Consider the following 20,769-nt stretch of genomic DNA (forward strand, 5'->3'; position numbering starts at 1 on the left):
ACAGCAGGAGGGGAACCAGCTGTAGGAGGGATGGGAAGAGCATGGCCCCAACTTTAAGGAACCACTGACAGTGCATGGAGACCGGCATGAGGGGCAGGAGCCCCAGGAGCAGCTGCACAGAACACTGGGTGTACAACAAGACAGCATACTGCAGAGGGAGACTGGGAACACCAGACCCTCCTGAGCACTCTTCAGCAGCCCTCTGGAGGCTTGGGACAAGGCAGAGTAGTAGGATAAGTTGTACTGATGGGGAGTAGAAAGGTGGGGCCCACAGAGCAGTATTGGCTATAAATCAGAGATAGCTCCCATGGTCATAACAGTGGCAGCTGTCTTCAAAGCATAAAGCCATCCTCAGAGTCACACTAGGGCTGAGGTCCCAGCGCTGCTGAAGAAAAGGCCTGATCCTATCCTCAACATAACTATCACCAGTAGGTTACTGAATCTGACTCTGCAACAAAACCAACACCTATTTCAAGTACATCTCACATGAATTCAGCCCCACAATAGCAGACCAACAGGAGAAGGACCTGCCCTTTCCCAGGGATAGATATTACTTCCTTCATTCTCTATTATTCTTCATATAAAACTCAGCTTACAATCAAGAACAGGGAGACGTGTGAAGGGACAAGATGTGACTCATGGTCAAGAGAGGAAAGAGGCAATAGAAGAATACCCAGATGTGACTCAGGTGTTGTAATGATTAGGAAACGATGCTTTAATAATGAAATATATTAAAGGATTGAGTGGGAAAGGTAAAAAAAAAAACATAAATGAACAAATGGAAAACTGCAGCAGAGATAGAAACAATAAAAGAACACCAAATTGGGATGCTCGGGTGGCTCAGTGGTTTAGTGCCTGCCTTTGGCCCAGGGCATGATCCTGGTGTCCTGGGATAGAGTCCCATATTGGGCTCCCTGCATGGAGCCTGCTTCTCCCTCTGCCTGTGTCTCTGCCTCTCTCTTTCTCTCTCTTTCTGTCTGTCTCATAAATAAATAAATAAAATCTTAAAAAAAAAAAAAGAACACCAAATGGAAATGCTGGAATTGAAAGCAGTAAGATCAGAAATAAAGAATTCATTTGATGTGTTTAGTAACAGACCAGACACAGTAGAGGAAAGAGTCTGTGAATTTCAAGTCAGATCAATAGGAATGATCGAAAATGAAACATAAGAAACATAAGAGGTCCCTGGGTGGCTCAGTCAGTTGAGCATCTGCCTTCGGCTCAGATCATGACCCTGGAGTCCTGGGATTAAGTCCCGCATCAGGCTCCCTCCTCCACAAGGAGCTTTCTTTTCTTCTCCCTCTCCCTCTGCCTGCTGCCCTGCCTACTTGTTCTCTCTCTCTCTCTCTCTCTCTCTCTCTCTCTCTCTATCTCTCTGCCAGATAAATAAATAAACAAATAATCCTAAAGTAAAAAAATGAAACAAAACATCCAAGATACATGGGGCAATATTAAATACTCTAACGTGTAATTATAATCCCAGAAGGGAAAGAGAGAAAGAGATGGGATAGAAAACGTATTTGAAAAAATAATGCCTGGGATTTTCCCAAAATTGATAGAATATAGCAAAACATAGATGCAAGAAGCTTAATGAACCCCAAGGAGGGTAAACAGAAAACAAAATCTAAGGAAAACCAAAGTAAAGAGAAAATCCTAGGGGTATTTCAAAGGGAAGAAAAACATATCTTGGAGAATAATTATAAGAATGAAGTCTTATTTCTCATTAGGAGACCAGAAAACAATAGAACAACTTTAAAGTATTGAAAGAAAAGAAAAAAGCTGTCAATTTAGAATTCTATGTTGTTCAGAACTATAGGTGAAACAGGGAAAATCTTTCTCTGGAAGACCCCTACTACAGAAATGCTAAAAGTATGCCTTGGCTTTAAAAAAAATGATGTCATAGAGAAGCCCATATCTAAAAAATAGAATGAAAATGACCAGAAATGGTAAATTTTCAAGTAAATGTAAAAGATACAAATACATAAGATGTACAAAATTTTGATAAAGATTATTGGATATTTAAAAGAAAATAATAAAAATTATTGTGAAGTTTGGGGCACCTGGGTGGCTCAATTGGTTAAATGTCTGCCTTCAGCTCAGGTCATAATCTTGGGGTCCTGGGGTCGAGCCCCACGGCAAGCTCCCTGCCCAATGGGGAGTCTGCTTCTCCCTCCCCTCTGCTTCTCCCTGATGCTCATGTGCTCTCTTGCTCTCACTCTCTCTCAAATGGATAAAATCTTTTAAAAAATTGTATTGTGGATTTTATAGCTTATGTGGAAGAAAAATATACGGGAACAGGAGCATAAGAGTGATTTGTGAGGTCCTCTAATATTATATGAAAGTACATTGTAATAAATATATACATTATAACTTACATAGCAAGCATTTTAAAAATAAGCAAAAATAGTTATACCTAAAAGTCAATTCAGAGATAAAATGGAATGCTTTGTTTATCCATATGAAGAAAAGAAAGGAGGAAGTAAGAGAGAAATGAAGACCTTATGAGCTGAACGTAAAACAAATATCAAGAAGGTAGACTTAAGTCCACCCATATTGATAATTTTTTTCCATATTGGTAATTTTATCATACAAATGGACTAAGCCCTCCAAATTAAAAGCAGAAAATTAATAAAAACAGAAAACAACTGTATTCTATTATAGCTAAAGCACATATAATTAGAAAGACATATATAAGTTGAAAGTAAAAGATGGAAAATGTGTACAATAGAAACTCTAAGTATCAAAGTTGCTATGACTATGTTAATTTTAATCAAAGAACACTTCAAGACAAGAGCGTAATCAGAGATAGAGCAGTTAAGAATGACTAAATTATCAATTCATTAAATGACATAAAAATCTTTTTATGAACCTAATGTCAGCACTTCAAATACATAAAATAAAAATATGAGAAAATCAGAAAGAAAATCAAACGACTATGCCCGTAGTCATTTTTAGAGATTTTAACTCTCCTCCTTTTTTAAAGATTTTAAAGCACTTCCTTTTTTAAAAGATTTTTATTTTTATTTATTCATGAGAGACAGAGAGAGAGAGGCAGAGACACAGGCAGAGGGAGAAGCAGGCTCCATGCAGGGAGCCCAATGTGGGACTCAATCCTGGGACTCCAGGATCACGCCCTGGGCCGAAGGCAAGTGCTTAACCATTGAGCCACCCAGGCGTCAAGAACTTCTTATACAAGTAGATAAATTAACATTAAGGATATAGAATATTTGAACAATACCATCAAGCAACTTAAACTAATTGATATTAATAGAATATTTGTGTCTAAAAACTGCTAAATACACATTAATTTCAAGTATTCACAGTATATTTCCCAATGTAGATCATGTCCGAGGCCATAAAATAAATCAATAAATACCAAAGGATTAAGATCATACAAAGAAAGATAAAGGAAAAGAAAACTTCAGATCATTATCCCTTAGAAATACAGAAGCAAGAATTCTAGACAAATTTTAGCAAATCAAATCCAAAATTATATAAGAAAGGATAATACATGGTGGTACAGGGAAGTTGTCTACATTTGAAAGTTATTCAGTATAACCACATTAACAAGAAAAGGAAAACTATACAATAGTTGTAAAAGATGCATTTGACAAAAGTCATCAATTTCATCAATTTCTGATGAAATGAAGAGGACTGAATACTTTCTACTTAAAATCGAGAATTAGACAAGGAGGACTGCTCTTGCCTCTTCTGTATTGGAGAGTTTAGCCAGTGCAATAAAGCAAGAAAAAGAAATAAAAAGCATCCAGATTATATGACCATCTTTGCAGAAAATTTGGTGGAATCTACAAAACAACTAAAACTAATAAATGAGAATGGCAATGCCATAAAATGCAATGTAAATGTACAAAAATAATTGTATTTCTATATACTATCCATAAACAATTTGATACTAAAATTATAAGAAGTCATTTACAGTAGCATGGAGATTATGAAACAATTAGAAATGTAACAGAGTATGTGTAAGGCTTTGTATACTGAGAATTAAAAAAACATTGATGAGAGTACCTGGAGAAATTCTAAATTAATGGAGATATATGTCAGAAAGCTCAAAAGTGTTGAGGTCCCCCTAAGTGATGTATAAATGCAACACCAAAAAGTGTAGTCGATAAGAGAAGAATTCATAAGTTGGACTTCAAAAGAATTAAAAATTTTCTTCTTTGAAAGATCCTGATAAGAGAATGAAAAGACACAGGATAGGCTGGGGGGAAAACTTTGTGAATAATACACCTGAAAAAGTACTTTTCTCTAAGATGTATAAAGAGCTCTCAAAACATATTAAAATGAAAAAGAGGAGGCAAGTAATGAATTGAGCAAAAGGTTTGAAAAGGGACTTCACCAAAGCAGATAAATGGTAGCAAATAAACTCGAGTGGAATGTTCAACATTATCCATCAGGGAAATAAAACCATCTAAGGAGCTGCCACCAGGCACCTGCTAGAATTTAAATTTCAGTTGAAATTTAAAAGAGCGTCCATACCACGTGTTGGCCAGGGGGTGGAGACATGGAACTGTTACCCACTGCGGGCTGAGATATGCCCACTCCATGATGCAGCCACTGTCACACTCCTCTCCAAGAGCCATCAGAGCTTTGTCTATTTGAAAACTGAACATGAAAATTAACAAGACAGGAAACCACAAATGTTGGAGACGATGCGGAGAAAAGGGAACCCTCTCACACTGTTGGTGGGAATGTGAACTGGTGCAGCCACTCTGGAAAACTGTGTGGAGGTTCCTCAAAGAGTTAAAAATAGATCTGCCCTACGACCCAGCAATTACACTGCTGGGGATTTACCCCAAAGATACAGATGCAGTATCTGCATCGGGACACCTGCACCCCAATGTTTATAGCAGCCATGTCCACAATAGCCAAACTGTGGAAGGAGCCTCGGTGTCTATTGAAAGATGAATGGATAAAGAAGATGTGGTTTATGTATACAATGGAATATTACTCAGCCATTAGAAACGACAAATACCCACCATTTGCTTCAATGTGGATGGAACTGGAGGGTATTATGCTGAGTGAAATAAGTAAATCGGAAAAGGACAAACATTATATGGTCTCATTAATTTGGAGAATATAAAAATGTGAAAGGGAAAGGAGAGAAAATGAGTGAAAATATCAGTGAGGGTGACAAAACAGGAGAGACACCTAACTCTGGGAAATGAAGAAGGGGAGGTGGGCGGGGGGTTGGGGTGACTGGGTGATGGGCACTGAGCGGGACACTTGGCGGGATGAGCACTGGGTGTTACATGTTGGCAAATTGAACTCCAATAAAAAAAAATTTTAAAAAAAGAAAACTGAACGTGAATAGTCACGGCCGCTGTAACAGTAATTCCTAACAGCTGGAGAAGCTTGAATGCCTATCAACAAGCGAGTGAAGAAACAAGTGGCATGCGACTCAGCAGTTGAGATGGATGAATTATTGATGTGTGCCATAGCTCAGTGACTTTCCGGATCATTATGCTGACAGACAGAAAGAACATGCACACGCTTATAGTTTTATTTGTCCGCAGTGTGAGAAAATACAAAGTAGTGTAGGGGCGACGGAAAGGAAATCGATGGTTGCCCGAGGGTGAGGGATGGACACAGTGGGAAGGAAGTGTTAAAAGGGGAAGCGTGTACTCTTTGGGTGATTTGCATTCACTGCTTTTCCTCTGCTGATGGTTTCATAAGTATATGGTTGTGTTAAAACAAGTGTGTGCTGCTTATTGTGTGTCAGTTAAACCCTAGTAAAGATGAAAAAGAAAAACAGCTGTGCCAGCCAACACAAAATATTGGGGAATTTTGAACAGGTACTTCATTTGAAAAGACATGTAAGTGGCCAATAAGGGCATTAAAGGTGCTAGACATCATTATTCAGTGGGGAAAATACGGCATAACACTGAGAAGAACTACTACTTCCTGTTCACTAGATTGGCTAAAATAAGAAACTGATACCAACTCTTGGTGAGAATGTAAAGTAATAGGGGCTCTTGAATTAGGGGAAATATAAATTGTTACAGCCACTGCACTGGCAGATTCTTTACAGTTGAACACCCATCTGTCTTGCGACACATTAGAGGAAGAACAGGGTGTGTTCATGGCAGCCATCTCCTCACGGCCCTGGCCTGGAAACCAGCCAGGCATCCTCTGCTTCTGAGGAGGTGCCTCCTTAGCAAATCCGATCTGGGGCAGAGGGGTCAGGGTTCCCTCCTGCCCTCCTCTTAGCCGTGCTGCTGAGACTAGTGTGTGCCAAGACATGGAACCCCGAGGACTGAGCCATATCCATGATGTTCATTTGGTTAAAACTTGCCTTCTCACGCCGATCTGTACCAATCTTGGTGGGGAGCTGTGATCTCATGGTGGAGCGCTTCCCAGGTTTGTCCTCCTGTGTCGGGAGGGGTGAAGCAGAGTTACTAGGACTGCCATCCCACCCCACGCACTCAGCACTGAGCTCTATGGGCGGACAACCTACCTGTCTCTGCACGTTTGTCTGCCCACCTGGCAGGTGTGGAGCATCTGAGGCGTCAGTCACCAGGGCGGGAGACCAGGTGGTGGCCACAACGTGGTATGTTTGTCCACACACTATCTCTCCCAGACCTGTGGCCTGACCCCATCCTGGCTCATGCTTCCACCTTCTGTCCTGTAGGACCCCAAGCCAGGTACTGCCTAGAGCGAGGCAGCCAGCCCGGCCCTCCCGCAGCTGCCCTGCTGGTGGGAGAGGACAGAGCAGGAAGCCGCGAAGCAGCTTTGTGAGGAGCATAAGTCCTTGCTTTTCTTTCGTTGGATCTGTGTGCGCAGAAGATCTTCCTTTTCTGTCTTTAGTTTTGATCTAACTTCCCATGTGACCGTGTGAGAGAAGCTTCTCCAGTGTTCTCTGACATTTGTCTGCTTCTCTCGTCTGGACTCTTGGGAGCAACTGGACAGAGGGAAGAGCCTCAGCCTTGCAGTGTCAGGATGACTGCACTTTCTGTAGACTTGTTCTTTGTGAGGATTGAAGTTCCCAGGGATGTTTCGTGGTTTATAGAGGGGGACGTGGAGGCCAAAGAGGCAGAGTGACATGTCCACTTTCAAACTCTTACCTGGTGGCAGAGCCCTGAACTCTCGTCCAGAGTTTCATGTTTAGTCTTTAAGCCAACAATAAGGTCACTTAAGCCAACAATAAGGTCACCGGGTTTCCTCCTCCATACTCCATGGAACAGCAGGTCTGTCCCTTCCTCCAGAGAGAACGAAGGTGAGTCTGAAGCCAGGTGCATGGGCTCTGCCCCAGGCCCACTCCTCACTTACCAGGACATCAGCTTTGTCTCCGTAAAATGCTGTGGCTGTGTCCACACCATAGTGTTGTTGAGAGGGTCAAAAAGAATTAAAACACATAAAACCAAAGAACAGCCTGGCAGCAGCACTCCAAGAGCAGAAAGCCCTTGGCAATGACCCGGATGTATCCTGGTGGTCACCCCCGGCAGCAGGCCTCCGACTCCATGCCTCACGCTCATCCCCAGGGACAGGACTGGGGATGCAGCTCTCAGCCTCAGTCCACTCCAGGTAACCTGTGAGCTGCTGTGTGTGAGGCTGTCTGGGCAGGTGCTGGGAAGGACACGGTGCAAACTGGGCAGCAGGCAAAGTGGCTATGACAGGGGGGAGCGGCAGGGTGGGTGGGGTAGAGAGGAGGAGCAGAGGTGTTGGCTTCGGACCACCTGCTGTTTCTAGGAGCATCCCACACGGGCATCATGCAGGATCATCGCACACACTCCCGATTTAAAACCCACAGCTCATATTACCCTCAACTTTCTGCAGAATTCACTGGTCCTGAGTTTAGAACCGAACATCTCTTCAAGCACGTGGAGATTGTGAACTCTGTAAAAAGTGCCTGGGGACGATATTTTTAAGTGAAAGCTCTGGGCCTCAGCTGCAGAGAAAGACAGACCAGTGTGAGGCTCCCCTAAAGGCAGACATTTCTTTAGTCCTGGCAATGGTGCTCCTATGTGGGGCATGCTGGCTGCTTGGAGCCTGAGGACCTGGGCAACATAGCCTTCTCTGTGTTGGAGGAAGAGGTGGAGGGGGGGTGGGAAGGAGAGAGATGGGGAGGGGAGGGGGAGGGGAGGAGAGGGGAAAAGACAATGAGGGAGAGAGACAGAAGCAGAGACACTGACAGGGAGGAAGAGACCAGAATCTTCCTCTAAGGCCCGAGCACAGAAAAGCACAGCAGAGTAATCCCTTCTTTACACTGATGAATTGGAGGTGGGGGCCCCTGGCCCCCATGGGGATGCCAAATCTTGCCCATCCAGTGGCATCGTGGGTCACCTCAGTAGGAAGCCTGTGGATGGTCCCAGTGTTGTGGGCCTTGCTACTAGCAGCGAGCTCATCTCGATCAAGGGGCTTGTCAATGCTGCCTTCAGGCTGTGAGACAAATGGGGGACACTGCTGTGTGGTCAGGCCCAGTCTATTTCCTAATTTGTTTTGGGTCCCCAGCCTACGAGCATACCTGCAAAGCATTGGAGACCAGTGGAGAGACAGGAACCTCGTGCACTCCAAGTTTGCAACGTGAGGGTGGCTGAGAGCCTCCAGGCCTGCCTGGCTGTCTGAATCCATAATTGTACTGACTGGGCCTGGAGTGGGCAGGTGCCAGGAGAGGAGGGAGGACTGATGTCTGCTCTGGTGCCCGGGTACTGGTGAAGCTGGGAGGAAGGGGAGCTTCATGCCCATTCCAGGGGTGGGCAGAGGGGTGCCGGGTGGGCTGTGGCTCCAGGAAGGGCATCAGCCGGCTCCTCACAGCCACGCTGATTTCCCTCTGACATCCAAGTCGATATGACTGGGCCTCCTTACAAACAGACTTTGAATGTTACATAGTCTGTGACCTAATTCTTACTCCCGTCTGCAGTTTGTCTGAGACCTTCTTTCCCCAGAAGGTAGTCCAGAGATGACGCACCACATCCTGGTGCTGGTGATGCTGCTGATGGAGATGATGAGGGTGCCGTGCTGAGGGTGCTAATGGTGGTGCTGCTGATGGAGATGATGGGGGCACGGTGCTGAGGGTGGTGCTCGTACTGATGGTGATGATGTAGGTGACGAGGGCGCAGTGCTGAGAATGGTGACGGTACTGATGGTGGTATTGATGTAGGTTATGTGGGTGTAGTGATGCTGAGGGTGGAGATGGTACTGATGGTGGTGATGATGGAGGTGATGAGGGCACAGTGCTGAGGCTGGTGATGGTACTGATGATGGTGTTGGAGGTGATGAGGACGCAGTACTGTGGGTGGTGTTGGTACTGATGGTGGTAATTATGGAGGTGGTGAGAGCACAGTGCTGAAGGTGGTAATGGTACCGATGGTGGTGTTGATGGAGGTTATAGGGGTATAGTCATGCTGAGGGTCATGACCGCACTGATGGTGGTGCTGCTGGTGTAGGTGATGAAGGCACAGTCCTGAGGGTGGTGACAGTACTGATGGTGGGATCATTATGGGGACCGTGTTTTTCAGAGGTGATGAACTGTGGTGGTGGTGATGATGCTACCACCTACTACACGTGGATCACCTCTTCCAATTTGTGTGCTGAGCCTGGGGACCCACCCGTTCACTCCCTAATCCTTGGTCCTGCTGGAAGAAGGAAAGTAACTGTTTCCTGGGTTGGACATAGTGGGAGGGGGGCTCAGAGTGGCATGCTGAGGCCACTGTGCTAGTGGGTCAGGCTGTCCCACAAGAGCAGTATGCCCCCAGTTTATTCAGAAGTTGGTTCTACTCCTCTCCTGCAGCCTCACTGTGGGTAAAGGACGTGCCAGGATGAATGTCATTTCAGGGCGACATTTGCCGGGCTGTAGTGGCTGTTCTCAGCTGCCTTTTTTTTTAAATTTTTTTTCAATTTATTTATTTATGATAGTCACAGAGAGAGAGAGAGAGAGAGAGGCAGAGACACAGGCAGAGGGAGAAGCAGGCTCCATGCACCGGGAGCCCAATGTGGGATTCGATCCCAGGTCTCCAGGATCGCGCCCTGGGCCAAACGCAGGCGCCAAACCGCTGCGCCACCCAGGGATCCCCTCAGCTGCCTTGATCAACATGTCCTGTGCCAAGGATGCCCTGCGAGATTTCTCTAATGGGTGGCACAGAGAATAATGCACCTGGAGTGGCCCTACCATGTGCCGGGAAGTGGCCAACTTTTGTCCCTTTATGTTGCTGATTTCCAGGTTTGGGCAACTATGGTCCTAAAGGGGTTTCAGCATTATTTTCGGGAACCTGACATCATCGGTTTGTTCAATTCAGACTTAAAACATCTTCCAAAGGGGGAGTGGCTTCTGCTCAGTCAGTCCGCGACTTCCTACTGTTTTTTTTAATAATAAATTTACCTTTTATTGGTGTCCAATTTGCCAACATACAGAATAACACCCAGTGCTCATCCCGTCAAGTGCCCCCCTCAGTGCCCGTCACCCATTCACCCCCACGCTCCGCCCGCCTCCCCTTCCACCACCCCTAGTTCATTTCCCAGAGTTAGGAATCTTCATGTTCGTCTCCTTTTCTGATATTTCCTACCCATTTCTTCTCCCTTCCCTTCTATTCCCTTTCACTATTATTTATATTCCCCAAATGAATGAGACCATATAATGTTTGTCCTTCTCCGATTGACTTTTTCACTCAGCATAATACCTACTGTTTTAAAGTAAAGGAAAGTACCAGAAAGTAAAGTGAGTAACAGCAGTAATCACAGTAGGAGCGATTGCCACTGGCTCTCCCGGCAGGCACTGTGCTGGTCATCCCCGTTTTGCAGATGACCCAGAGGTTAAATAAGTCACCCAAGCATGGTTCCTGGGGCTTGTGAGGTCAGAGGTGGGATTTATACCTGGGCGTCCAGCCCCACCCACCGCTCTCTCCTCTAGGACCTGCCACCGGCGTGAGCCTACTCTTACTGTGAGTCTCCCAGCTTCCGGCACTCCTACATGTAGGGTGGGGGCCCTGCCCCTGGGTCCCCTGAGCTCCCCTGAGGACACCATTGTGCTGCCTGTCTTTTGCAGAAGACCCTATATGACCTGTAGAAACTGATGTTTCTCTGTTATTTCTACAGCTTGCCCATGGAAACACTCTTTTCCCCACTTCTAATTGGGTTCATGGATAAACAGACCCCCAAATAGACTGTTTGTCCCTATCGACTATATGGGTGACGTTCTCAGCAATTTGTTGTGCACGGTGCTCAGCCTGGTTTGTCCCTTACCTGGAGCCTTCCTCTTGGACCATAATTAAAGGCCCTTTGAATGGAAGCTGTGGGTTAGGCTGCACCCGTAGCAAAGAGGAGAGATGCTGGTGGGCACATTAATGAGGCACTTGGACACTCTCTGCGGCCCCCAGCACCATGACCTGACGGGGTGTTCAGAGGCAGCCTCTCTGAGCAGGAGTTCGGGCTGAGCTCAGGATTGACACTTGCACCCAATTTGTGGGAAACTGCTGGAGGGGCTATTTGTGTGGTAGCATTTTATTTTACTCTCCCTTTCCCTAATGAATCTCACTTCCCCCTTTTCTAAAGGAAAAGCAGTTGATTTTAGCTGGTACTTGAACAACTTTAAACCATTGCAATGACCAACACCAAGGAAATACAAATGATTTTAAAAACATATTATGAACAGCTATACGCCAATAAATTAGGCAATCTAGAAGAAATGGACGCATTTCTGGAAAGCCACAAACTACTAAAACTGGAACAGGAAGAAATAGAAAACCTGAACAGGCCAATAACCATGGAGGAAATTGAAGCAGTCATCAAAAACCTCCCAAGACACAAAAGTCCAGGGCCAGATGGCTTCCCAGGGGAATTCTATCAAACGTTTAAAGAAGAAACCATACCTATTCCACTAAAGCTGTTTGGAAAGATAGAAAGAGATGGAGTACTTTCAAATTCGTTCTATGAGGCCAGCATCACCTTAATTCTAAAACCAGACAAAGACCCCACCAAAAAGGAGAATTACAGACCAATATCCCTGATGAACATGGATACAAAAATTCTCAACAAGATACTAGCCAATAGGATCCAACAGTACATTAAGAAAACTATTCACCATGACCAAGTAGGATTTATTCCTGGGACACAAGGCTGGTTCAACACTCATAAAACAATCAGTGTGATTCATCATATCAGCAAGAGAAAAACCAAGAACCATATGATCCTCTCATTAGATGCAGAGAAAGCATTTAACAAAATACAGCATCCATTCCTGATCAAAACTCTTCAGAGTGTAGGGATAGAGGGAACATTCCTTGACATCTTAAAAGCCATCTATGAAAAGCCCACAGCAAATATCATTCTCAATGGGGAAGCACTGGGAGCCTTTCCCCTAAGATCAGGAACAAGACAGGGATGTCCACTCTCACCACTGCTATTCAACATAGTATTGGAAGTCCTAGCCTCAGCAATCAGACAACAAAAACACATTAAAGGCCAAATTGGCAAAGAAGAAGTCAAACTCTCCCTCTTCGCCATGACATGATACTCTACATAGAAAACCCAAAAGCCTTCACCCCAAGATTGCTAGAACTCATACAGCAATTTGGTAGCATGGCCGGATACAAAATCAATGCCCAGAAATCAATGGCATTCCTATACACTAACAATGAGACTGAAGAAAGAGAAATTAAGGAGTCAATCCCATTTACAATTGCACCCAAAAGCATAAGATAACTAGGAATAAACCTAAGCAAAGAGGTAAAGGATCTATACCCTAAAAACTATAGAACACTTCTGAAAGACATTGAGGAAGACACAAAGAGATGGAAAAATATTCCATGCTCATGGATTGGAAGAATTAATATTGTGAAAATGTCAATGTTACCCAGGGCAATTTACACGTTTAATGCAATCCCTATCTAAATACCATGGACTTTCTTCAGAGACTTACAACAAATTATTTTAAGATTTGTGTGGAATCAGAAAAGACCCCGAATAGCCAGGGGAATTTTAAAGAAGAAAACCATATCTGGGGGCATCACAATGCCAGATTTCAGGTTGTACTACAAAGCTGTGGTCATCAAGACAGTGTGGTACTGGCACAAAAACAGACACATAGATCAATGGAACAGAATGGAGAACCCAGAGTGGACCCTGAACTTTATGGTCAAGTAATATTTGATAAAGGAGGAAAGACTATCCATTGGAAGAAAGACAGCCTCTTCAATAGATGGTGCTGGGAAAATTGGACATCCACATGCAGAAGAATGAAACTAGACCACTCTCTTTCACCATACACAAAGATAAACTCAAAATGGATGAAAGATCTAAATGTGAGACAAGAGTCCATCAAAATCCTAGAGGAGAACACAGGCAACACCCTTTTTGAACTTGGCCACAGTAACTTCTTGCAAGATCCATCGACGAAGGCAAAAGAAACAAAAGCAAAAATGAACTATTGGGACTTCATCAAGATAAGAAGCTTTTGCACAGCAAAGGATACAGTCAACAAAACTCAAAGACAACCTACAGGATGGGAGAAGATACTTGCAAATGACGTATCAGATAAAGGGCTAGTTTCCAAGATCTATAAAGAACTTATTAAACTCAACACCAAAGAAACAAAGAATCCAATCATGAAATGGGCAAAAGACAGGAACAGAAATCTCACAGAGGAAGACATAGACCATGGCCAACACACACATGAGAAAATGCTCTGCATCACTTGCCATCAGGGAAATACAAATCAAAACCACAATGAGATACCACCTCACACCAGTGAGAATGGGGAAAATTAACAAGGCAGGAAACAACAAATGTTGGAGAGGATGCGGAGAAAGGGGAACCCTCTTGCACTGTTGGTGGGAATGTGAACTGGTGCAGCCACTCTGGAAAACTGTGTGGAGGTTCCTCAATGAGTTAAAAATAGACCTGCCCTATGACCCAGCAATTGCACTGTCGGGGATTTACCCCAAAGATACAGATGCAGTGAAACGCCGGGACACCTGCACCCCGGTGTTTCTAGCAGCCATGTCCACAATAGCCAGACTGTGGAAGGAGCCTCGGTGTCCATCGAAAGATGAATGGATAAAGAAGATGTGGTTTATGTATACAATGGAATATTCCTCAGCCATTAGAAACGACAAATACCCACCATTTGCTTCAACGTGGATGGAACTGGAGGGTATTATGCTGAGTGAAGTAAGTCAATCAGAGAAGGACAAACATTATATGTTCTCATTTATTTGGGGAATATAAATAATAGTGAAAGAGAATAGAAGGGAAGGGAGAAGAAATGGGTAGGAAATATCAGAAAGGGAGACAGAACATGGAAGACTCCTAACTCTAGGAAACGAACTCGGGATGGTGGAAGGGGAGGAGGGCGGGGGGTGGGGGTGAATGGGTGACTTGCACTGAGGGGGGCACTTGACGGGATGAGCATTGTGTGTTATTCTGTATGTTGGCAAATTGAACACCAATAAAAAATAAATTTATTATTAAAAAAATAAACCATTTCGATGAATAAAGTGACATTGTTTGAGACATAAAAACCATCTCAGAGGTGATGTCCAGGCTCCTTTGATGGAAATTGAGTCTCAGGAGGTCAACAGATTTGCTCAAGTTCACATATGAGAACAGTAACGAGAACCCCTATCAACCCTAGTTTTCGGATTTTTGACTTGCTACCCCCTAAATCCCTCTTGGAAGACTGAACCCACATATCTTTGAAAATAGCCAGACTTGGGAGTCTGAACCATGTGGCTTAAATTCAGTGATGGCCGCACATCTTAACTAGATCCCAAGGTCTGCTCACCACTGACTCGACATTGATCTTGGCCCCCAGCGAGATGCGTTTAGAAAATGTGAATGGGCAAGATTTTAAAAATGTATGATTCATGGAGCCATTGCAGACCACAAAGGGGGCTCTGAATAATCCTGGGACAGCTATAACTTCCCTGAGAATCTTCACGTTGGAAATGTCTATGTTGGAAATGTCTATGAGATTTTGATGGTCTTATAGTCGGAAGTAGAACAGTGAAATTCCTAACATGTTTATGGCTGTTCCAGGGTGAGGACCACTAGGCCTCAATTTGTCTAATAGCAAGAGTCTGATGAGAAGGTCCCCTTCTGGGAAAATGGACTCAGTGAATGAGGAGGACCTACAGGTGGGGACTCCGTAAGAGGCCGTGCTGGTTGGATCATGGACTTCGTATCACATCTAGTGGTTTAAAGGGAGATAGAAAGGAGTTGGAGTGAAGTGAAGACCATAAGACAGAGAGGTAGGTGCTTCTACTGAAAGACAGAGTCAGTCACGGATAGAGAGCTATTCTTGCAGCAACAACAAACACCAGGGCAGGTGACGGCCCTGGAGAAACCTTTCTCTGCATAAGAGAGAAGGCCATGAAGAGATGCTCCACGTCCTTAACTGTCGGGGAGATGTGAACCACAGCCTCATTAAGACACCCCATCGCTCCCACTGAGGGCTGCAAGGAAGCAGATGGCTGATGACAAGTGCTGGCCAGGAGCAAGGGAGACGAGTCCTCACACTTTGCCAGCGGGAGTGTAACGCGGTGCACCATGTTGGAATCATCCTGGCATGCAGAGATGTCGTACTACCTGGAAGTTTCATGTCTCGGCATAAATCCAAGAGAATTGGAAACATGTGTCCCCCCAAAACTGGTAGATGGATGTTTATAGTAGTATTATTCATAATGGCCCCCAATGAGAAACCACCCAACTGATAGAAATCACCCCGACTGATAGAAAACGTGCTTTCTCTGTCCAACAGTGTTTTTTCAGCCACGGGAAGGAATGCAGTACTGGGTGTGCTGGGAAAGGCCACATGGTGTACGAGTCCATTTACATGACCCGTCCCAAATGGATGACTCCGTAGATACAGAAAGTGGACAGGTGGTTGCCTTGGGCTGGGGGAATGGGGACGAGTGCAAGGTTTCTTCTGGGGTGATCAAAACATTCTGGAATGAATGACCGTGTGGTGCTCTCACTACCTGGATATACTGGAAACACTGAGTCGGGTATATTTTGTGGTCTGTGAATTCCGTTTCCATAAAGCTGATGTTAGAAAACCAGTGCCAGATGGATACGGGCCTTGGAGTTTGGTCTTTTGGGCCTAAGGATTGGGGTGGGCATTTCAGAGATGCTGGTGCCACCTGGAGCCTTGAGCACTGAGGTCAGACGCCGTCTCATGTGGTTGACCCAGAGGCTTACCTGCTGTGTTTGATCCTTGGCCCCTGCAGGGTGAGGACCCCCGTGTGGACGGCGTTCTGACCTTCATGGCACAGACCTCTGCCCTGACTTATGCTCCGGGGCCCCGAGCCAATCACCCCGGGGGCCGCCCTTTGTGGACCCGTGGCCAGCTGCAGCCTGACGAGCTCAGCCCCAAGGTGGATGGTGGTACCGACAGGCAGAGCCTGGTTGCTGCACTGAGCACCTCTGCAGCTCGGAAGTCCCCAGCACCCCACAATGAAGGCGACCTGGGGCCCCAAAACATGCCACGTGCACCCTGGAAAGCAGCAAGGGTCCTTTCGGCCCCAGAAGCCCTGCAGAAATGGCCTTCACCTCCAGGAGACCCCAAGAACCCCCCTGCCTTGGGCGATGGTAAGTCAGCCTCCCAGCCCCCTGGGTTTTTGTTGTTTCTGTTCCTCTGGCACCGCCCAGGGCCAGTCCTTTGTACTCTGCCCGTCCTGGAAATGGCTTGTGATGTAGCAGCGTTGCCCCCTGGGTCCCGGCTGAAGCCAGTGGGGTGTGAGGAAGGGCCACCCACCCTCCCGTTCCCTGCTGCTATAGCAGAGAAGATGGACCTAGTCGTACCCGGCGGGGTGGCGGGGGCACAGGGGGCAGGAAAGGGCCCTTCCGGGGTGGCTGAGGCATGGCTGTGTGGGCCCTGGCCCTGCAGTGTCCGTCTCATTGCTTCACTGATGAAGGTGCTGCAACAGGGGAACATGGCCAGATATGGCACCCAGGCCATGTTGGCCACAGAACATTTTGGAAAATGGAGCATGACGGCGTTTGGATTCATCATAGGTCACGCCCACACTCCTCTGGTCCAATGCTGGCCACCTCACAGAGTTATGGTTGTTTCCTGTCCCCAGAAGGACCCAGTCTGAAGCTAACACCACCCACCCGCAGTGAGGACACCATTCAGGCTTTCAAAGTGACTAGCTTTTCATGCCACTCCCTTGGGGCTGTCATGCGGGTTATGCCATTGCACCCTGTCTAAGGAAAGGGGTACAGACTGGCTCCCACGGCTCCATCTCTGGTATCTTTATCTTCTAGCAGCCTTGTTCTAAGACCATAAAATAGAAAATGAGACTGATAAAATAGGTCTTTGTCTTTGAAGATACACAAATAATAAAATTGAGCAGAGAGAAGGGTTTCTAAACTTCTAAAAAATGAATCGAGAATCACATTAACACCAGCAGTTGGTTTTCTCTAAGTGACGCCTTAATTGGATTTGCTCTGGCAGTCATCTTTTAAACCTATGGCTGCTTTTCAGCTAAGTAGGTCCCTTGTTCTCTCTCTCTCTGTCCACAAAGCCATGATGACACCTTATAAATGGAAGGAATGTAAAGTCATAATCAGAGGGAGGCGCGTGTGGCCGTTACCAGTGCTTTCTTCTCATACTCGTCTTGGGAAAGAATGCAGACTGTGCACTTGCTTATGACTTGTTTGCCCATGAGTGCCCCGCTGGTGCGACAGGTGCTCCTCTGAGGAAGGCTGCCACCTGGACCAGCACCTCTCCCTCCTCTGGGGGCTGCTTCTCCTCTGCATTAAGCTGTGTGCTGCTCGGAGGAATCCCTTTCCCTGGCCTGCTGCCTTCTGCACCCTCCTAAGAACCAGACTCTCTTGGGGGGGGCATCATCCCCTGATTTGACTTTCCCATTGTCATTGCACCTTCCATCCCCCTGGCTCAGCCTCCCCTGACACCCCTGCTGTGAACATGCTGCAGAAAGTCACGCCCAGCCACCCTCTGGCCACCCACCCACCAGCCACCTTCCGGCCACCTTCCAGCCACCCACTGGCCACCCTCCGGCCAGGCAGTGGCCTCTGCGCCCATGTCTAGGCCCTCTCCATGGTGCTGACCACCTGTGTGCTCTTGAGCTCCAGACTTTCCGATAGAGGCTACTTGTCTCTGTAACCACCCCTCTCTGTCTCCTTTCTATCTCCTATGACAAAAACCCCCCACTTATCAGCTACTTCTGTCCTAATTACTGGACATAGGGAGCCCCTACCGAGGGGACTTAAGTCCATTAGAGAGCCAGATGTGTTCTTGGAACGTGGCGTACTCTGTGTGTCTGCTGCTGCCCGGGGTGGGGAGGGGGAGGGCTTCCTGCCTCCCTGTTATTTTGGCACCTTCCATTCTTCTTGGTGTCTCCCAAGGTGCCGATCTTTGAGAACATCGTCTCTCAAAACACTCTCCACGCTCCTCTGACCCTTATTAACTGCATTTTTTTTTCCATGCTGACTTGCAATGTTGGTTATCTTCTTATGTACACGGTCTTCCCAGCTGCACTGTGTGCTTTAAAAAGAGACATGTAAAGTGTCAATCATGATGTGAATAGAGAACCGTAAGATGAACCTTGTGTGCTGCATCCTGGGTCTTTAGCATAGGGCAACTCCTGCTCTCTCCTGCTACTTCTGTGCACCAGTCACCATCCCACCCTCAGCTGGTCCCATCCGTATCTCAGTACCACATTGCAGGAAGCTGAGAATGCATGTACAACCCTAACCACAAGAGTCTTACCATGTACTAAAATAAGTACTAGTGTCTTAATATCATTACCCAATCAGTGGTCATGTTTCTTAGTGGTCACGAATGTTCTTCACAGTTATTTTGTTTTGGTTTTGAAGCAGGATCCAGAGAAGAGAGCCATTGAAGTGGCAGGTCTATAACCTTGCAGAAGGGTTCTCCTCTTCTTCTTCCTTTCCTTACAACATTTTTTATTTATTTTATTTATTTATCTAGTTATTTTTCTAACAACATTTTTTAAAAAACACATTTTATCGTAGAGTTTTTCACATTCTGGATTTTGCTGATTGTGTCCTGAAGATAACACGTACCTTGTTCCTTTGCTTTGTACTTTGTGTGAACCTGGAGCTGTAGGGGCTAGCCCAGAGATTTGACCGTGGTGTTCACTGCCCAGCAAGAAGGCTTCAGAGGCCATGACAATGTGCCCTTCTGTGAGGAGGGCACAGTCTCCTGTGGTTGTTTTTTTTTTTTTAAGATTTTTAAATTTATTTATTCATGAGAGACACACACAGAGAGAGAGGCAGAGACATAGGCAAAGGGAGAAGCAGGCTCCATGCAGGGAGCCTGACGCAGGACTTGATCCCAGGACCCTGCGGTTACACCCTGAGCTGAAGGCAGACACTCACCTGCTGAGCCCCTGGGCATCCCTTCTGTGGTTGTTTTAGCACCTGTAGCCAAGGGCTGCCCGACCTTGCTGGCAGACTTCGGCTTGGCCGTTTGAACGTGATGAGCTTGTGGCACTGTACCTTCCCCAGAACACGTCTCACAGGGTGTGGCGTGCGGTCATTTGATAAATGCTTCTCTCCCCTCATAGACTGTCAGCTTCGGAAGATGGCACACCCTCCCCTGTCCCTGTCTGCATCCCAGCACCCGGAGCCTGTTTGCTGAGTGAATGAGCCAGTAGGTTCTTCCACGTAAACAGCCTCATTTGATTTTCATATCACCCTTAAAATACCGTATTATTTTCAGCCTCATTTTGCTGTTTAGGAAGCTGCAGCTCAGAGGCTAAATGGTAGCACTCACCTCGATGTCAGGTCATGGAAGACAGAACTGGGGTCACCCTGACATCAGGTCACTGAGAACAGAGTTGGGGTCACCCCGACATCAGGTCACTGAGGACAGGGTTGGGTCTCCTAAGAGGCAACTGTATTAAATATAGATTTGAACACAGTTTACTCTGTTTCTCTGGCTAATTGTACCTGGATTCTAAAGCTGTAAATAACCTTTCAGCGGCACAGTTTAGCTTTCTCTGCTGTGCAGAAGCATGTACCTCATAATTACTGAACTCTACATTGAAGCTAAGTATGTACTATATTGAATTAATTGAATTTTTTAAAAAAGTGTGTGTGTGTCCTCTAGCAGGAGCAGCATAGAGAAGATCACGTGGCAAGGTGTCCAGTGTTGGAGGGTAAAGATTTCTCTTCTTACATACTTAGTGGAAAAGACCAACTTTCCTCTAAATTTGCAGTCCAGAGGCTTCCTGAAAGTAACTCTCTGCCTCAGTGCACTCCTGGGATTTAGCTGGTGTTCAGGGAGCCAAATGCCTGGAGACCTCCGGTGCCACTGGCCAAACAGCCGTGGTCCTGTAGAATGTGCATGCCGGTGGATTCAGTGCCTCTGGGCACAGCGTCTCCATGGGCCATTCTCTGCAGAAACCCTGTTTCTCTGGAAGCAACTGCCGGCACGTCAGAGGGGAGGGTTCCACAACCCCTCAGGGTGGTACGGCCTGGCCGGCTGGGTGTCCCAGAGCCCTGGGGCATGGCTACCTGGAAGTGGGTGGTGCTGAGGGCCAGGAGCACCTGTGTGACCCCGAAAAGAGGCTGCTGTCTGCAGCACGGTCGAGTCCTACCGCAACACCAAGTTCAGGTTTTGCATTGAACCAGGGGAAGACCCTACATACCCATCACCAAGGAAGTGATGGAAAAATCCACCTAATTTGTGTGGCAAATACTCATTTGGTAAAAATTTGGGGTAGAAAAGAGGCTCTCTTCCTTCAGTCACTTGTTAGCGACACCTTATCCTCTTAAAAAGCTTTACGGCAGGGTAAGCCTGAAAGGAAAGGAGACAGCATGGGG

The 20,769-nt window shown here is 46.1% G+C and overlaps 1 protein-coding gene across 2 annotated transcripts in view; it reads left to right on the forward strand.

Annotated features, from left to right (window-relative positions):
- Positions 1–20,769, forward strand: part of PTPRN2 (protein tyrosine phosphatase receptor type N2) — a 720,648-nt gene that overhangs the window by 276,848 nt on the left and 423,031 nt on the right. For both annotated transcript variants that reach the window (XM_055335454.1, XM_055335455.1), the window contains exon 6: positions 16,182–16,542. In XM_055335454.1, the coding sequence (XP_055191429.1) occupies positions 16,182–16,542 (361 nt within the window). The remainder of the gene's footprint in view (positions 1–16,181; positions 16,543–20,769) is intronic.

Source organism: Nyctereutes procyonoides, unplaced genomic scaffold, assembly GCF_905146905.1.
Source record: "Nyctereutes procyonoides isolate TBG_1078 unplaced genomic scaffold, NYPRO_anot_genome, whole genome shotgun sequence".
In the NCBI taxonomy this organism is placed as follows: domain Eukaryota; kingdom Metazoa; phylum Chordata; class Mammalia; order Carnivora; family Canidae; genus Nyctereutes; species Nyctereutes procyonoides.